Genomic DNA, 16,139 nt, shown 5'->3' on the forward strand with positions numbered 1-16,139 from the left:
AATTGACTTGTTCAAAGGTTTGCACAACTCAGCACCATGACTCACTCACACAAAAGGAGACAGAGAATTATTTGGAAAAATCTGGAAGTTACAGCTGAATTTCCAGCCCTTCCGTCTCTGAAAGAGGCAGAGACAAATCTGGTGTCAGGGACAAAAGTGGGAGCATTCTGATGTTTCATGCTCTGTACTACTGTGACTGTAGGATGCAGTCTCCAGCCATCGATGCAATTGAGGGAGAGCCAGGACTTGAATCTAGAACTAAGTGAGGATCAGAGAAAGAGGGGAAACCAATTGTTCCTGTGATCCTGTTCCTAAGCAAGATGAAGCATGGCTATAGAAGTAATCTGATGTTTGACAGCAAATACTATTAAAAAGAGGAGTAAATAGGTTAAAGAAATTCTTACCACAAAGCTGAACTGTTGAAGAACCTCTCTCATGCTGAAAGAGCCACCTCTTCACAAAAATGATTTGGCAAAGTAAATAAAACTTCAGGTAATGCAGTCACTTTTTAAAAACAGGGCAAACCCAGAACACAGTTGAGTTCCAAATAGATATAAATACAGCTTTTCAGTCAAAGTTTAAGTTCATAGTAAGCTAGAATACATTACCTGCCAGGGTTAACGCTACTTATCTTTGTTTCTGCACCACCAGTGTCACAGAAGGAAAGTGAGTTCTGAACTAGCTTTTAGTCAGTGCTCTATGATTCAGGCCCTCTGGGTGTTTGGGCCACTTCAGCTTCGAGAAGTCCTGAGTAGTCACTCTTGGGGCCATCTTTTAGACCAACACCCCATTAGTCACAAACAGCAAAGAAAATCAGGGGAAAACAAAGCATTTAAGGATAGGTAGGATTTAAGAAATCTATAAATCCAGTACTGCATTCAGATAGAAAATATTTTATCAGTGTATCTCCTTCTGTCGGTTCTCTTGCTGCATTTTTAGTACATCTTGAAAATGCCTGTTTTGTGTACTTTTTAGTCAAATTAGCACCAAGTGCTTACAAGTGAGTAAGGGATCCTGGCAAGAAATTATGGGAAAAAAAAATCTTGTGAAAAGGATATATCAGAAAAAATAAAATAAAAGTAAAGCTGAGCAGTGAAGTCATATATTTTATGATAATCCCTCAATAACCTCTTTAGTGGTTTATGAGCTCTGTTTGCTCTGCTTGACTGGAGTGAAAGCTATAAAATAAATTGATAGTAAAAAGGTCAATAATTGAAAGGACTAGGTCTAAGGAGTCACAATTCAAAAGATTGCAAAGAAAGAGGTAGTATATCATCCGTGAGTGTACAGTTTTGGTGTCTGATTTCAGTTTACTTGCATAAAACTCTGACATTCAGAATCATGCCAAGTTTAACTCACAAAGTCGGGAACTTTGAGTTCCTCTTGCAAACTTGGCTGTGTCAGGAAACCTCTCCATTATTCAGAATAGTTGGCAGTCTCTCATTAAAAGGGGCCCAGAACTGGCAGAGCAAAGGAAATTCAGGTCAGAGAGAATGCACATTCATCAGCTGATCCCTCTGCAGAAGGTTGTATAGTGCTTTCAACAACAGGCTCAAATTGCTGCTCCGACTCATTAAATAAAAGATTCAGTTGAACTTAGAAAGTTGGGCCGAAACACTCTTGTACCTATTACATGCTTTGTTTACCAGCGTTCAAGAACTGTTCCTAACCTAGATGGCACAGTTAAACTGTGGTTGGTACACTTAAACTAGTCATAAACACAAAGGCCAGTTTATTTTCCATGATGACCTTAAAGTCCTTGGGGACTCACTGTGCTTTCCGTTGTTTACGCAGAGCTCTGGGCTGCATTTTCTTAGCACTCCAGCAAGACCCAGGAGAACAGAACATGCTTTATCTGCTACTGATAAAGAGATGAAATGTTAGTTAGGATTTACCAAGCATAAGGTGGCCTAAAAACACAGCCCCGTAAAAAGCAAAGAAGCAATAATAAAAAGATTGCAAATATTTATCAAACTCGGTTATTTTAAAGCTATTTATTATGGGTTTTTGAATTAACAGTTATGTGTCAATATAGACAGAGCTACAAAATGTATGAAATATGGAAATAGCCTTAGAAAGCTACTTTCATAACATCGTGAAACTGTGGCTAAAATAGTTATCTTGCTGTAGATAATATACTTAGTTCAAAAAAAAAAGTATACAAAAATCACATTGTACATTCATTGAATCTTTCAGATGCAAATCCTCTTCTTTTGTGATTTCAGTGAATCATGCAAAAACTCATATTAAGTTATGCTCTTAAAATCAGTGTAATGATTACTTGCAATCTCCATACCATATCCTTTCCCTGCTTCTAATATTAAGCAGAAAGCCTCTGGTATGCACTGCTGAGTACCAGCTCCTCTTGTGATTTCGGGCACTGTGGGAATTCACTATGTCTCTCCTAAATTTTATAAACCAGGTTTGGAAAGGTCAGAGCATTTTTGAATACATTTACGTACTAGTTTAACTAAAGCGGTTTCAAATCTGATTTTTAATTTGAAATTGTATGTATATTTACGTATAGATCTGGATGAAATTTCAAAAATGTTTAAGGCTACCTTCAAATGTGACTATACATCACCTGGATGCTGGTGTCTATTTAGAAAGGTCGCTTAGGATTTGATCCAAAAGCACATATTATATGGAATCATCTTCAGTTTTGCAATACCAAAATAAGCACATGGATCCATACACATGATCCAGAAATACTGGTGACTTCAGCCTGACCCATAAGGCTGACTGTCCTGTGACACCACCAGGAAGAGCAAAGACTCTCCAAAGGGGCAGTCCCCAGAAAGCTTACAGGCTAAGCAGGAACTGCTGGGAAGTAGCAAGGAGGGGACATTTCTGCTTCTCTAAAGCTTTAGCTCCTCCTTTCAGTTGGGATAGCAATGTATTATGAAATTAAAAGAAAATCAGAGCATAGATCCAGGCCCTGGCACTCAATCATCTTTACAAATAAATTATTACAATATTCTCTGACAAATATTTGGTCTGTGACAATTATTGTTTTCCTAAACAATTCTTTGGTGTGTTTAGGGACTTAGAATAATCTAAGTGGATAATAAATGGATCATTTCCCAGTGTACTGCAGCTGTACTGTTCTGGAAAGTAATAAAAGTTTGATAATAAAATTGTGACCATGCCAGGTCATTTGGCAACAGCACCGTGTAACAGGCCCAGAAGTGTTTACCTTACTAGTATATGTTAATTTTTAAATTTATTTTCCGAGATTAAGGGCCTGAAGGAGCAGTCTACAATGACCTTAAAATGTCACGTGTAACATGATCTGCATGTACCAAGGACTGAAGCATGCACCTGAGAAGGGAAGAATTTGAGTCATTACCTGAAGGGGTCCTTTTCAGCCTATGGAAATTCAAGTCCACATTCCACGCTTGCATTATATTATTTGGTGCCATATGGCTTCTATTACATTTTATATTAAGCAGATTTCTTGCTGTCTGTTCTTCTCTTTTTTCCTTAGGTTTTGGGGCTTTGGTTGGTTGGCTGGTTGTGTTTTGGTGTTTTATATTTTGGGGGGATTTTTGACTGTTTTTATCTGAAATAGACACATTCCTGGAAGAGCACGAATGTGTAAACACAAAATTGCACCTAGTCACTGACTTTATATTCTGTCTATTCCTTAAGGAATTATTTATTTTGTTTTACCCACTATTAAACGAAGGACTTTTGATCATCCAGTCATTTGCCTGAACAGAAAGTAGCTGGCTTACCTTTATCTCCTGTAGATGGTATGGTTGCACATTCACTGAAGGTATTCTGGAGGAATCCATTCACTGAGGGTTGATGTTGTTCAGTTTGTTTTGACTTTTGCTGTCTGTTTTAAACTTTATTTATTTATTTATTTCTACTTTTGAGGTTGCATTTTTGAAGTTCAAGTTCGCACCAGCCTTTATCAAGGGTTTAAATCGCCAGGAACTCCGGAAGGACACCCCAGTTCTGGTCGCAGTGTTGGACAATGTAAAGATTCCCCATGCAGTTTAATAAAATGCAGAAATGGTGGCAAGTGCATAGAAACTGGCTCTACTGTTTAGTAAGTATATATGTCTATATATATATTTTTAGACACAGCATAGACTGTCTCTAGACTAATAACTATGGTAACTTATATAACAGAACAAGGCTGAAAGAAAGAAAGAAAAAGCGGATGAAAGTTCATTCAGTTAGACAAACACATTAATATTAAAATATAAAAATTATGTTAGGACCATTTCTGGGGAATTTTTTAAGAAATTCCATGGCCTGGTTCTACTCCACTGAAGTCACTGGCATCCAGACTTCCTAGGAAATGCATGGGAAGAATTAGATGTGTAACTTTTTTTTTTAAAACTAAGTGAGCAGCTGGGATAGCAGAGAAGTAGTAAACAGGAGAGCTTGACTGTGTCAATGTCCAAATGTGGTGGATGAGGCAAAAATAGGTGACTTCTCTTTCCTGGGAATTATTATTATTATCCGTTAAAAAACCCCTTGCAGAATAAACCACTGACTGCCCAACATTAGAGAGTTCTGAGCCAGTTTAAATCCATAGGATCTCCAAACATGGTTTGAAGTCAGTCAGTTCATCTCTAAGCTGCTCACCTGGCTGATCTGTGGGGTGAGAGGGGGTAGCCATGAGAGGCTGCCCAAAAGAGGAGTCTCTCAGAGCAGATGGAGCTGAGTGCCCAGGCTGTATGCACAGAAGGAGGAGGTACATTTGCAGTTCCAAATTGCTGTTGAGTGTCAACACTTCCATTGTAATAAATTTTGTTTTCGAACACTTCATAACGCAGCTGTAAAACCTCTGCTGACGAGCATTTTTTATTTTAAAAGTATCTGCCAAGATTAATTATGCTTGCTTCCCCTTATGTGCTTTCACATGTGTTCATTTATTTCCATATATTTGCATTTTTTAAAAAAAGAGAAACGTGCTGATTTAAAACTTGTTAAAATACTGACTGAAAACATTGCAGACAGCAAGACAGATTCAAATGAGAAAAAAGGCTTTGCGCTGTGGAGCCTCTGGGTGATGCTTCCTAAAACAACAAAAACCTGTCCTGTGCTCTACAAAGTAAAACATTTGCATATATGTCAAACTAAAAGCAATCTACTAACTCTGTATTGGAGAGAGAATTATATGGTAATTGGTTTTGCTGCCTGTGACACAAATCTTCACCTTTAAGAAAACTGGTACAAAACCCCTCCTTTTAAAGCTAGTAAACTGTACGGTTATTTAGAAAATTGACCCCAAGATTAGCACACAGACTGCTCCCCATTTCCCTTATGAAAGCATTTATATTCTCTTGAATACAGTAATGAATGAAATGCTCTAAAAACCATAATTTTGAATTGCTTTCTGATTGTTGCACTGCTGCATGTCACAACTGTTGCAATTTGCAGGATCCTCCCAGAGCTGTTAAACACTTAATATTTGATTTTTATGAGGAACAAAAGAGGATAATGGTCGTTTCCCTTTATGAGCATATTAGAGGTGATAAAAAACCAAAATTGCAAAACAGAAAAACCATAAATGCGGGCTGAAACATCCCACTCCCATCCACCCACCTAAATCGTTGCTTCAGCAATTTACTCCGCTGTGCTAAGTCACCTCCATGTCTATTAGGTGAACCTCCACCAGCAGCATCTAGAGCACATTTGGAAAGCAGGTGGCAGACTAGAATGGCAGCTGGTGACAAGAAAACATAGTGAGCTTGGTATTATAGGCAAAGTTCTTTTTCATCATTACAATCTGTATTCCAGATTACTTTATGGATTATTCTAAAATTTCTGGGGCACTGGGGGAAGGGGAGGGGGGAGGGGCAGGGTGGGGGCATAATTTGGTTTTTCTGACTTTTTTTGTTTGTTTGAATTTAATTTATAGTGACCTACTACTGAATTCTATTCCTGTCCCCATATTTCAGGACAGCTAGGTCTTCACACAATAGGTATATGAGCTTGCATGTACCAGTAATGGTCACTTTTTCCACTCACAGAAAATGTGAAGCATTGCTAAAGAGGTACGGATGTAGCTTACATATAATTTCTGTCAAAGTACATGCAGCTTACATATAATTTCTGTCAAAGTACAGTAGCTGTCAATACTGTCTCAATATATTTCCCAGAGGGAAATTATTTCTATTTTCAAATCATCTGTGCTCCTTTGAAGAGCAGAGTCCTTGAGGGAAGTGGATTTGTGTTCAAATATTTTCTCTGCTGAAATGAGATCTCTCCAGAGGTTTTGGTTGCTGCTTTGAGATATTTTTATGTCTTGCTTTCACCACCCTGTCAGAAAGTGCGCAATGCTGTTAAGCTGTAGATTCAGTTGCTATAGGGATAATGCTTTGATTTAAATAGAAACAGAAATATGCAGCATTAATCTTTACATTCTGGCCAGCAACAGAGCACAACTGCTGTGTGTTAACCAAACAAAGGGGAAGTACTTGAATAATAAAATGAAGAATATCATTTTCAAGGGACACTAATATCCCCTATTATTCTATTTATGACACAAAATCATAGAAAATAGAAAATTACATATAACAAGATTTTCTGAGAGGTGTTATGGCTACTTCTTGTTGGTGAAGTAAGAGAAAAGTTTATCTTGTGTGCTGTTTGAACAGAACATCAGAGAAAATGGAGAGGATTCAGTCTGCTAAGCGTGAGCATGTAGTGTCACTTTAGACACCCCTGGGTAGACATTTGGCCATCAGCTGCTGCTTCAGAAGAGTTTGGGACTTGAATAAGTTTTCTATTGTATCTCCAAGCCTCACGTGGATTTCTTGGTACTCTATAGCTTTAAAAAAGCAACAACCACTCAGGTTTCAGAAATTAAATCATACCCAGTATGTGTGGGGTGGCCCATAAAAGTAGTTTCAGTAGTCTTATAATTACGCCAGATTCAATTAAAATAAGTTTGCAGTGCGAGGATGGAATCAATATGCAACACAAGGACAAACTTTCATACTCTGTAAGGGATAAGCTGTTTAGCTGTTTAATCTTTGTGGTTTAAAACAGTACATATTTCTGTTTTGGGAGGTGAATTTGCTATCTAAAATTTTTCATCTGATTTGCCTTATTTAATAGGACACTTCTGCAGCATTCCATGGTTCTCTTTGTTTAAATAGAGCTGATTCTCTTCCAATCTTATTTTCTTCAGGATCTGTCCTTCTACCTTCTAGCCTGAAGATGGATTGTTTTTTGTTAATGCTCTGGTTTTCCACTGCATGAATTTAAAACCATTCTTATATAGAAATTTCCTTCGAAAGATGCTCAGCATCTTTCCACTACAAAACAGATTCAAGAACTGGATCCAGAAATCTCGAGTGGATTGGGCAGCCTGATGGGGCCAATACATGCCAATATGAATTTGAGGTGTCCTCCACCATCTGAGACACTTATATAATGTTAAGAAATGTTTCAGTTCCTCTCAGAGAAGTGTTTGGAGGTCAGACACCGATACCTTAGGGAGTCTCAGATGTCACTAAACATCTGCCTAATCTCAGCTGGTCAAACCGATTTGATAATTTAATTAAGCTTCTGATCTCCATTGAGTATATGACTATCTTACATATGGAATCCTAAATTCAGGTGTCAGAATGTGCAGATCTGAACACTTCCTTTTCAGCTATAAGATTACTTGTTTGATTTGACACCATATTTGCATAACTATGGGAAATTCCATATATGTTAGCGTTGAGAATGACATTTTAAATAATATTTTTCTATATATAATGTAAGAATGTTTTTTGTTTAATTTCTGATCTAAGTAATCTTTCCAATTCTTCACAAATCCTTTAGGATCTTTAGTTATTTCTCTGTAAAGTTTAAGAAAAGCTTCTAGTTTGATCAGGATTTTGTGTAGTACCACACAGATACACTTCTTACATATTTTATGTGTAAGATTACTTTTCATTACTATTTTTAATGTTGCCTGAATTTTGATAAAAAATTCTGGGTTTTGGTGACATAATCAACAGATACATTTATCATCCTTGCTTATGGAAACTGTTATTTTTTTGAGAGCTAATTTTGGCTTTGATAAAGGACTTTGAACCTGAATAAACCATTTTATGAATACTGCATTATACTTCTAAGAATTTTACAGGAAGCGAAAAAGAAAAAGCCATTAAATTAAACCATCCTTGAGCTTCCTAAATACAAATATTTCAGAATTTGAAGTGGTATTTGAATTTCCAAATTTTAAAGTGAGTTTCTTCCTGAACTGGCTGACTTTGCCCTATACTTACTCTGAAACACATCCTGTTAAGATTCCTTTGCAAAACCAGGTGATTATACAGTTTGTTTTCAGACACAGTATCAAAGTTGTATTTGAAAGCCTTTCTGACCTTTCCCACCTAAAAATATGCTTCAGAAAAGGAAAAAAAAAAAAAAAAAAAAAAAAAAAAAAAAAAGACATTTTGGCAGTTGCTCTTGAGTTACTGGTATCTCAAGTACGGAAGAATTAATTTAATCCGTGTTCTTCAAAAAGCCTGAAAATAGGTGCAGTGACATTGTCTCCTAAGACACATAAACTTAGAGTGTCTCCAGGTGAGTTAATGTGTAGGATCCTATTAGAGTCAATGGAGATCCAGGTCTTCCCAGGTGTCTAAACACTAGCATTCTAATGGCACAGGTCCTGGGATACTTTTCTGGTCTTCATTGGAGTGCAGAAAAGGAGTACTCCAGAGGAGCACAAGTCTTCTGCAGCTCTTCTGTCTTATCTGCTCACACATCTCTCAGACACACCATGGATCAGGAGGCCAATATCATTAGTCTGTGTTGAAGCAACTGGATGCAGGTCTTTATCATTAGGGTAATGCATGTGTTGGTTTGTGGCATGGATAGTGCTCCAGTTCCTGTGACTGTTTCTGCTGGATCACCACTGACTGATTAGTAGATTAGCTGAGGCATTTACTTGAGGATCCCATTGCCTAAACTTGAGCATTCTGTCAGGTCTCTGTCTGAAACTTGTCTCCCTGGCCAACAGCTGCCTCTCTCATATACCTCTAGGGCATCTGGAAGCCAACGGGTCACCTGATGTAACATAAAATTAAATGTCTTGATCTCAGACTGAATCTCCCCTCTTATACCTAAAGAAATACAAGAAGCATCTGCATGATGCTCTTAGACATACAATTTACTTTTCAGTAGTTCTGCAAGGAGCAGGGAGTGGACTCAAAGATCCCTTCCAATTTGAGGTATTTTGTGATTCTAAGTGAATCTTTAAATCCCTGAGAGTCAAGTCACTAGTGCAAGCTATTGAGCTCACCTGGTCTGGAAAAACAAGCAACCAAAATCAGGAAGACAGAGAAAACTAGACTAGTAAGGCAAGCAGCATGATGGAAAATATTTGAAACGCTGCTTCTTCCTTCATCTCCATAAAGATAAAGAAATTTTAGATCTAAACGTCTCAACACCAGTCCAACTGGCGTAGGCATGTTAAATAACCTTCATTCGTTGATAGACCATTGCCACTGTGAGCCAGCAAATATTCAGCTCTATGCAAATAATTTTCAATTAATTTAAAAACCTGACTTCTGTTAAGTCATAAAAGACAAGAATTAAAAGAAATTTAAACAGATATATGCAGACACAAGTCAGGGAAAGGGGAAGAACCCTCATGTATGACGCCCAAAGAGCAGCAGCAGCGGCTTCAGCAGCCTCCCTCACAGCACAAGGAAGGGGCACTGCTGTTTGCTCTCAGGGAGTTAAATCACTTCCCCTTCTCAGTAGCTTTCATGCATCAAAGCATAACATTTATAGCTGAGACAGAAAGCATTCTGATGCTGACTTTGATGAATTGAGGTGCTTTTGCTTTTGCAAGGTCCTGGCCTCTTTTCCCCTTTATTCCAAATGGCTGTTTATCACACTGAAGCATTTGTTGGTTGTGCTTTGTTTACATGTTGTCTGACCTGAAGGTTTGGTGAAACTGCTGTTTCACAGGCTCCTCATTATATTTTACACAGAAACAGTGGGCTGATTAATGGTGGATATGCAGCTCAGTCAGTGCAAAGAAAAATTCAAGAGTTTGCACAAAAAAAATCAAACAAACGTGGACAAATCAAAACCCAATCAAAATATATGAGTTTTCATTCTAAGTCTTGAGAGAGAAAACTTCCAGGGAAAAATCCATAAGCGTTTTTATTTAGGGGAACAATTTTTTTAATTAAAAAGTGATACTAAATGCTAGAATGCAAATAGGTCTAATATATTTAAATTTAACTCGTTAGTAAGGAGGGCATTTTAAACATCAATGCCAAGTGTATTCTGTATTTAACAATTTCTACAGAATTCATATTAATTTTAAATTTATAGGTTAGTGTGACTTTTTTGGGTTTGTCCCCCAGCCTGGATGAAAGAAATGCATAAAATGTAGCAGTTCATAAAATAACAAGTTCAATGATTCAGTCATTTAGAAAATTCACTTTTGGTATAGATTTACAATCATATATACACGAAATCCAGATTGCCACCTCTTTCATGAACATATCCACTATCCTCTTTTCCATTAAGTGCTTCAACAAGCCTACATCTGATATGCCAGTTATAAGAATTTAGAAAATTAAGAATGACTAAGTGAAAGGCAGTTGCTAACAGATTCCTGTTAGTAGATAAAATTTGTAACTGTCAGCTATTCCCTCATGCTGGTTCTATTTTTATGACTGTTTTTTGCTGCTTATCATTCCCTTTTAATGCCCACTTTAACTCCTCCTAGTTTATGAAGCCAGGGCCTTTTGGAGTTATCTGTAGAGCAAAACAAACATACAAAAGCTAAAAGCTTTTTTTATTTTTTTTTTTTTAAAGAGATGTTAATATTGTAGTGTTAATATTCAAAATAAAATATTTACTATTGTGTACATTTTTCTTTTATAATAAAATTAACATACCAAAAAGTTCAATGAGGAACTTGGTTACTACCCTTTTCTGTTAAACATTTTGGATCAGGTTATTAAATATAGATATCCGAACTTGAAAATCTTGATTAGATTGCTACTGGCATGTTGATTTCTTTTGATACTACTGTTGCATTCTTTCCTTTCACTTACCCTCCCTAGCTGTGACTGCCTCACTGGATGGAAAGGTACATTTTGCACAGAAACAGTGTCAGTGTGTGAACCTGAGCATGACCCTCCACATCTGTGTCAGCAAGGCAGTACCTGTGTGCCACTGCCTAACGGCTACACATGTCACTGTCCTCTTGGAACAACTGGTACTTACTGTGAACAAGGTATGTCAAATGCACAATACATTGTACACACAGTTATGTGACGTAAAACCACAGCGTTTTGCAAAACGTCAGTTAAATGTGACATAGAGACACAAAGTACAAAATAGATTTAAGCAAGTGATGCTCCTTTCTGTTGGAAAAAGTATTTTGAAACAATGAATCAAGAGATATTGTTTCCTTACTCTGCTTATTTTTAATGCCGTTTTTTCCTTCCATTTTTTCAAATCATTCAACCAAATTCACAAGCATGATTTGTCAGACACCAAGGGGACAGGAAACATTGCAGAGCAATAGTGCTTAGTTCAATTCCCAAGCTCACCATAATGAAGTATGATGGGAAATACACTTGAGATCAGAGTAGTGGTACAGAAGAGTGAAGCATCTGGAACTATCCAATTTCTATGGATCCTAATGGAGAAGTTCCTGTTGACTTCACAGCCTATTGGGAAGGGATGCACTGATAACAATGTCAAAAGATGAAAACATCACAGTGATGTGAAAAATCCATTAGTGATTATTCTCCCGGGCTTTCTTTCAATGTTACCCTCAAAATATGTCCTCAGTTTGCAGGTTTTGCATTTCTTACCCTCATGTAAAGGAATCCTTTTGTGCAAATGAATGTTCAACAACGTGGATACACACAGGTGCTACAAGCTCAGGGATTTTTCCTGCAAGTTCCCAAAGTTCTTCTGTGTGTAAGGAGTTGTTGTACAGTCCACACCTTCTATTCCACAGCTCTTAGATTCATGTTAATTTTGTACAAGATTATGTTTTCCTGTTGAGAAGCTTTCTGTTCAGCTTTTGGAGAACTCCAGTTACTGTTAAATAGCTGCCTTTCCAAACTGCCTGTCAAGGTCCAGGCTTCCTTGTTGTGTGAGTTTGAAGTACAAAACTGACAAGCTGAACTGCATTTGACCTGATTTGCAGTCCTCACCCTATAGATGGATAGTTTTTAAATCCTATTACACGTGGAATTGGTAAGCTCAAATGAAAAAGAATATAGCTTCTGGAAAGTTACTGTGGAATTCTTTGTTCCATGTAAGGAAGTGCTTGCCTTATTGCTTCTCCTGCAACAGATGTTCAAGGCTCTTTATATGAACTTTTCAATTTTGAATTCTCATTTCAAGTGAGGTTTTCAAAAGTAATGCCATCTGGATTCAGGATACTGATCATCAGGACATGTGCTATACACAGAGCAGGTAATTAATCAGGTAAACACTCCTGTGCTCTGGTTCCAGAATACATTTGGGTCTTCTTATGATGGCCACATTATCAGCACAAAACTTATACTGGAGCAAGAGAAAATTTTATTTCTTACAGATTGTCTTTCTTGTAGTAATTCTTCACCTGGTAAACACATTAGAGGGTTCTTCTCTGTTTTATTTAAAAGCTTTCCTTTTATGAATAGGTACTATGGATCCTGACCAAACTCTGTGCCCTGTGTTTCACCTTACTCTGTGGCAGAATAATGAATTATCATGAGATTTTTCAAAGAGCAGTTTGCACTTTTAGTGGATGGCAAATTGCTAAAAAACAGCTGCTTATCAAGATTGAATATCTCATCTCTGGATTAATGGTGGTCATTGGAGCCTAAAAAAAAAAGAGACAGAGAGCAATGAACAGCCCAAGGGACTGGCAGAAAACAAAGGGTAATTAAAGGATGAGGACTAATGAATGTACCAGAAAGAAGGAAAAAAAAAAAAAAAAAGAGAAGAAGACAGAAGAGATTTATGAGGCAAAAATGTGCAGAGTAGAATAACAAGGGGTAAGAATGAACAGGGGTTTACCAGATATTAGCAACTGGTGAAGACAGTACAACAGTATGGATTGCACAGGAACAGGTGAGGTGAAGTGAACGAATGGGGCAATAGGGGTAGAACCACAATAATAAACAAGAATACCCTGAACGCAGTTATTAAGGTTGGTCAGGCATAAATTGCCAATAAACAAGCACTAACTTGTTTGGCAAACACTAAAAATGTTTGAGGGGTGTACTATGTACATGAGAGATTAAAGCATATAGGCAGATGAGGATGATGCTGTTCTTAACTGTGGTGGTCCTGCTTAGAGCATCAACTCAAGCCACCAAGGATGCAATGTCAACACAGAGACAGGCTACATAACGGTTAAGCTTTAGCTGTCAGAGCTCCACTAGCAAGTGTTCAGTGGCTGGAAAACTAAGTTAGAACAAGAGTAAACACAGGGAGAGAAAGATCAGTTAAAGAACATGTTTTCATAGCACTTCTGGCCTGGCACTCACAGGGCTTACTTGATTATCTCACCATGACCATTGCCAATATGTAAATTTAGCAATATATATTCTCAGGAAGTTGCAGAAAGATGTGTGTTATTTCATGTGTTTCAAAGGAAACAGAGGGGATCAACCCACTTGACAAAGAGAGGGTAGCAGTTTCATTTACTCTGCCTTTCATATAGGCTGTGCACAACCAGTTCATATTCAGGAAGTACTGCAGAGATATTTTGCAGTCTGAAATGCTGAGAGCAAATATTTCATTGTATGTTTCAACCTGACAAAGAAAGTACCAAGACTTGCTTTTCTCAGAGAAAGAACAAGAGATTCAGCAGGTAGACAGCACCCTGGTAACTGACAAATAGGAAGATGCCTGTGAAATTTAAGACCAGTTTTGGGAAGGCAAGCATCCATAATGAGCACTAGGAAAGAAGGACAGGGTTGTAAATTGATAGAATGAGCCCAAGAAATAAAGCCTTGTCATGCAAGGCAGAGTAATACACTTGTTCAAAACTTAAAACTCCACTTCTTGGGTGCATTGTGTTGTCCAAACCTGTTAACACTCATAAAACAAGAGTGTTAGGTTTCAAAAGGTAACACTGATGTAAAAAACCAAGACGTTATTAATTTATACTTCCAGAAACAAAAATGATTGTAATGAAATGGGAAGGAAAGGGAAGATTTATGGAGGAGTCTTTTTTACTTGGTGTTAACATTGCCATTTGGGTTCAAAAACTTCCAAGACTGTTTGTGACAGATGAAGCACCATCCATGCTATTCCACTGGTTTGAAAAGGTCACAGCTGTGACAGTAACACAGCAAAGCCAGCCCAGCTCCTGAGGTGCATAAATGGCAACCAAACATTGCCATGATCAGGCCCAACATTAATTCTTAGTTAGTGCTCCCACAAGCATTAGGAATATGGGGAAGTAGTTTATCTAGAGGTTTTTTAAAAGTAATTATGTTTTCCATGACACCAAAACATGATGTTAATGAAATCTTTTGGTTATTTGACTTAAAATTTGCAACTGAAGCAGCAGACAATTCTGCTTTCTTCTGATTAAGAAGTGAAGCTTCAGCCTACAGGAGCATAATAATTTAGTTATTTCAATAACACACAATATTCAAAACCAACAAGAGTTTCGAGTAATTTGTCTGGGGAGTCTCCTGCACAGCTTTGCACGCCAAATTCCAGCTTATTCCATTTGTGCCAATGAATACCTTTGTAATTAGATCTCTCAAAGGGTTTCTGAAGAGGGAGAAGTCTCTAGGGACCTGCTCTTTTCAGTTACCCTGCAAGTATATAACAGACCTGTTGGTTTCATTGTGATTATTACTGTGAGAAACAGTAGCCAAGATCAAATGTCGAGAATGATTCTTTCTGAGAAAGATGGAACAGTATAAAACCCTTTTGCAGCAGGTAGTCTGATTTATACAGCACATTGTTACACATGTAAACACAATATATTTTTTCATAAATAGTAATTATTAAGGCATGCAAACATTAAAATTACAGACATTATCCATAATTACAGTCTGCAATTATAGTCTAGTCTCTACTAAACTTTATTTTAGCAACTTATTCCTCTCATAAGAACTGTATGCCTGTGTGAGACCAGTAATCCTGTCTCCAGCAATGGCCAACAATGGAGGTTTAGAAAAAAAATTAACACAGAAACTACATACAACATCTCCCTGAAGCACTCTTTTAGCATCTAAACATATATGGTTTACCTTTTTTTTTTTTTCCTTGCCATTTATCTTAATGGATTTAAGTCATAAACAGTGTCACCAAAGGCTATGAAAAACTTGAACAAAAATAAATTTTAAGTCAAAGAAGTTCCTCTGACATTCCACTACACATTGAGATATATTTACACATAAGATAGAGTTTCTATAGGTACTGAGCATATTTATTTTCCAGATAATTATGTAGAGGACTGAAGAAGACCTATAATTTCAGATTAGTTAATTTTGGGATAACAGACTGATAATGGTCTCATTTAAGGGGACAGCAGTGTACTATTTGAAAGATTCTATAGATGGCACTGTTGGAGAACACTTGACAGTGGTGAAAATAAACAGAGTTTTCATCACAGTATTTCTATGAATTTTAAATTATTCAGCAGTTTTCTTTAGCAGGAATAGTATGTGCCACATATGTTCATAAAATCGATTATGATAATTTTTCTTGACTTCAAGGCATGATAACAATGCTACTACCTTTTTCACAAAGAAACAAGTTAATAAATAGATTTCTTCAATTGTACATTAATCTCTGAATTCCGTAGCTACAAATACTGCCTGTCAATGTACAACTCTTGAAGAGCTGAAAGAAAATGTAACGAGTTTTCATTGTTCTGTCCTTGTTTTAATGAGATACTTGTCAAGCAATAAAGCCATTTCCCTGATGAACAAAGGGCAAGCAACTTCCTTGGGCCATGTTTATTCAGCTCAACTTAATTTCCTAGATATTATTTTGATATCAAATTCCATTACTCTGATATAAATGTATAGCAAGTTTTTGAAAATACCTGATAAATTGACAGAAATAAAACCCCTTGACTTAGAAATAATTTTTACTATAAATATTTTTTACTTTCTACATAGTCTAGAATGTTGCTTGACCGATTTTGACTGGTATTGTAAGACAAATTAATT

At 37.0% G+C, this 16,139-nt stretch overlaps 1 protein-coding gene across 1 annotated transcript in view; it reads left to right on the forward strand.

Moving 5' to 3' along the window:
• The window catches only part of EYS (eyes shut homolog), a 718,062-nt gene that overhangs the window by 688,249 nt on the left and 13,674 nt on the right, over positions 1-16,139 (forward strand). Inside the window, 2 exon segments of the mRNA XM_040058168.2 lie at positions 3,883-4,057; positions 11,055-11,227. Coding sequence (XP_039914102.1) covers positions 3,883-4,057; positions 11,055-11,227 — 348 coding nt within the window.

The sequence above is a fragment of the Hirundo rustica genome, chromosome 3 (genome assembly GCF_015227805.2).
Source record: "Hirundo rustica isolate bHirRus1 chromosome 3, bHirRus1.pri.v3, whole genome shotgun sequence".
Lineage (NCBI taxonomy): Eukaryota > Metazoa > Chordata > Aves > Passeriformes > Hirundinidae > Hirundo > Hirundo rustica.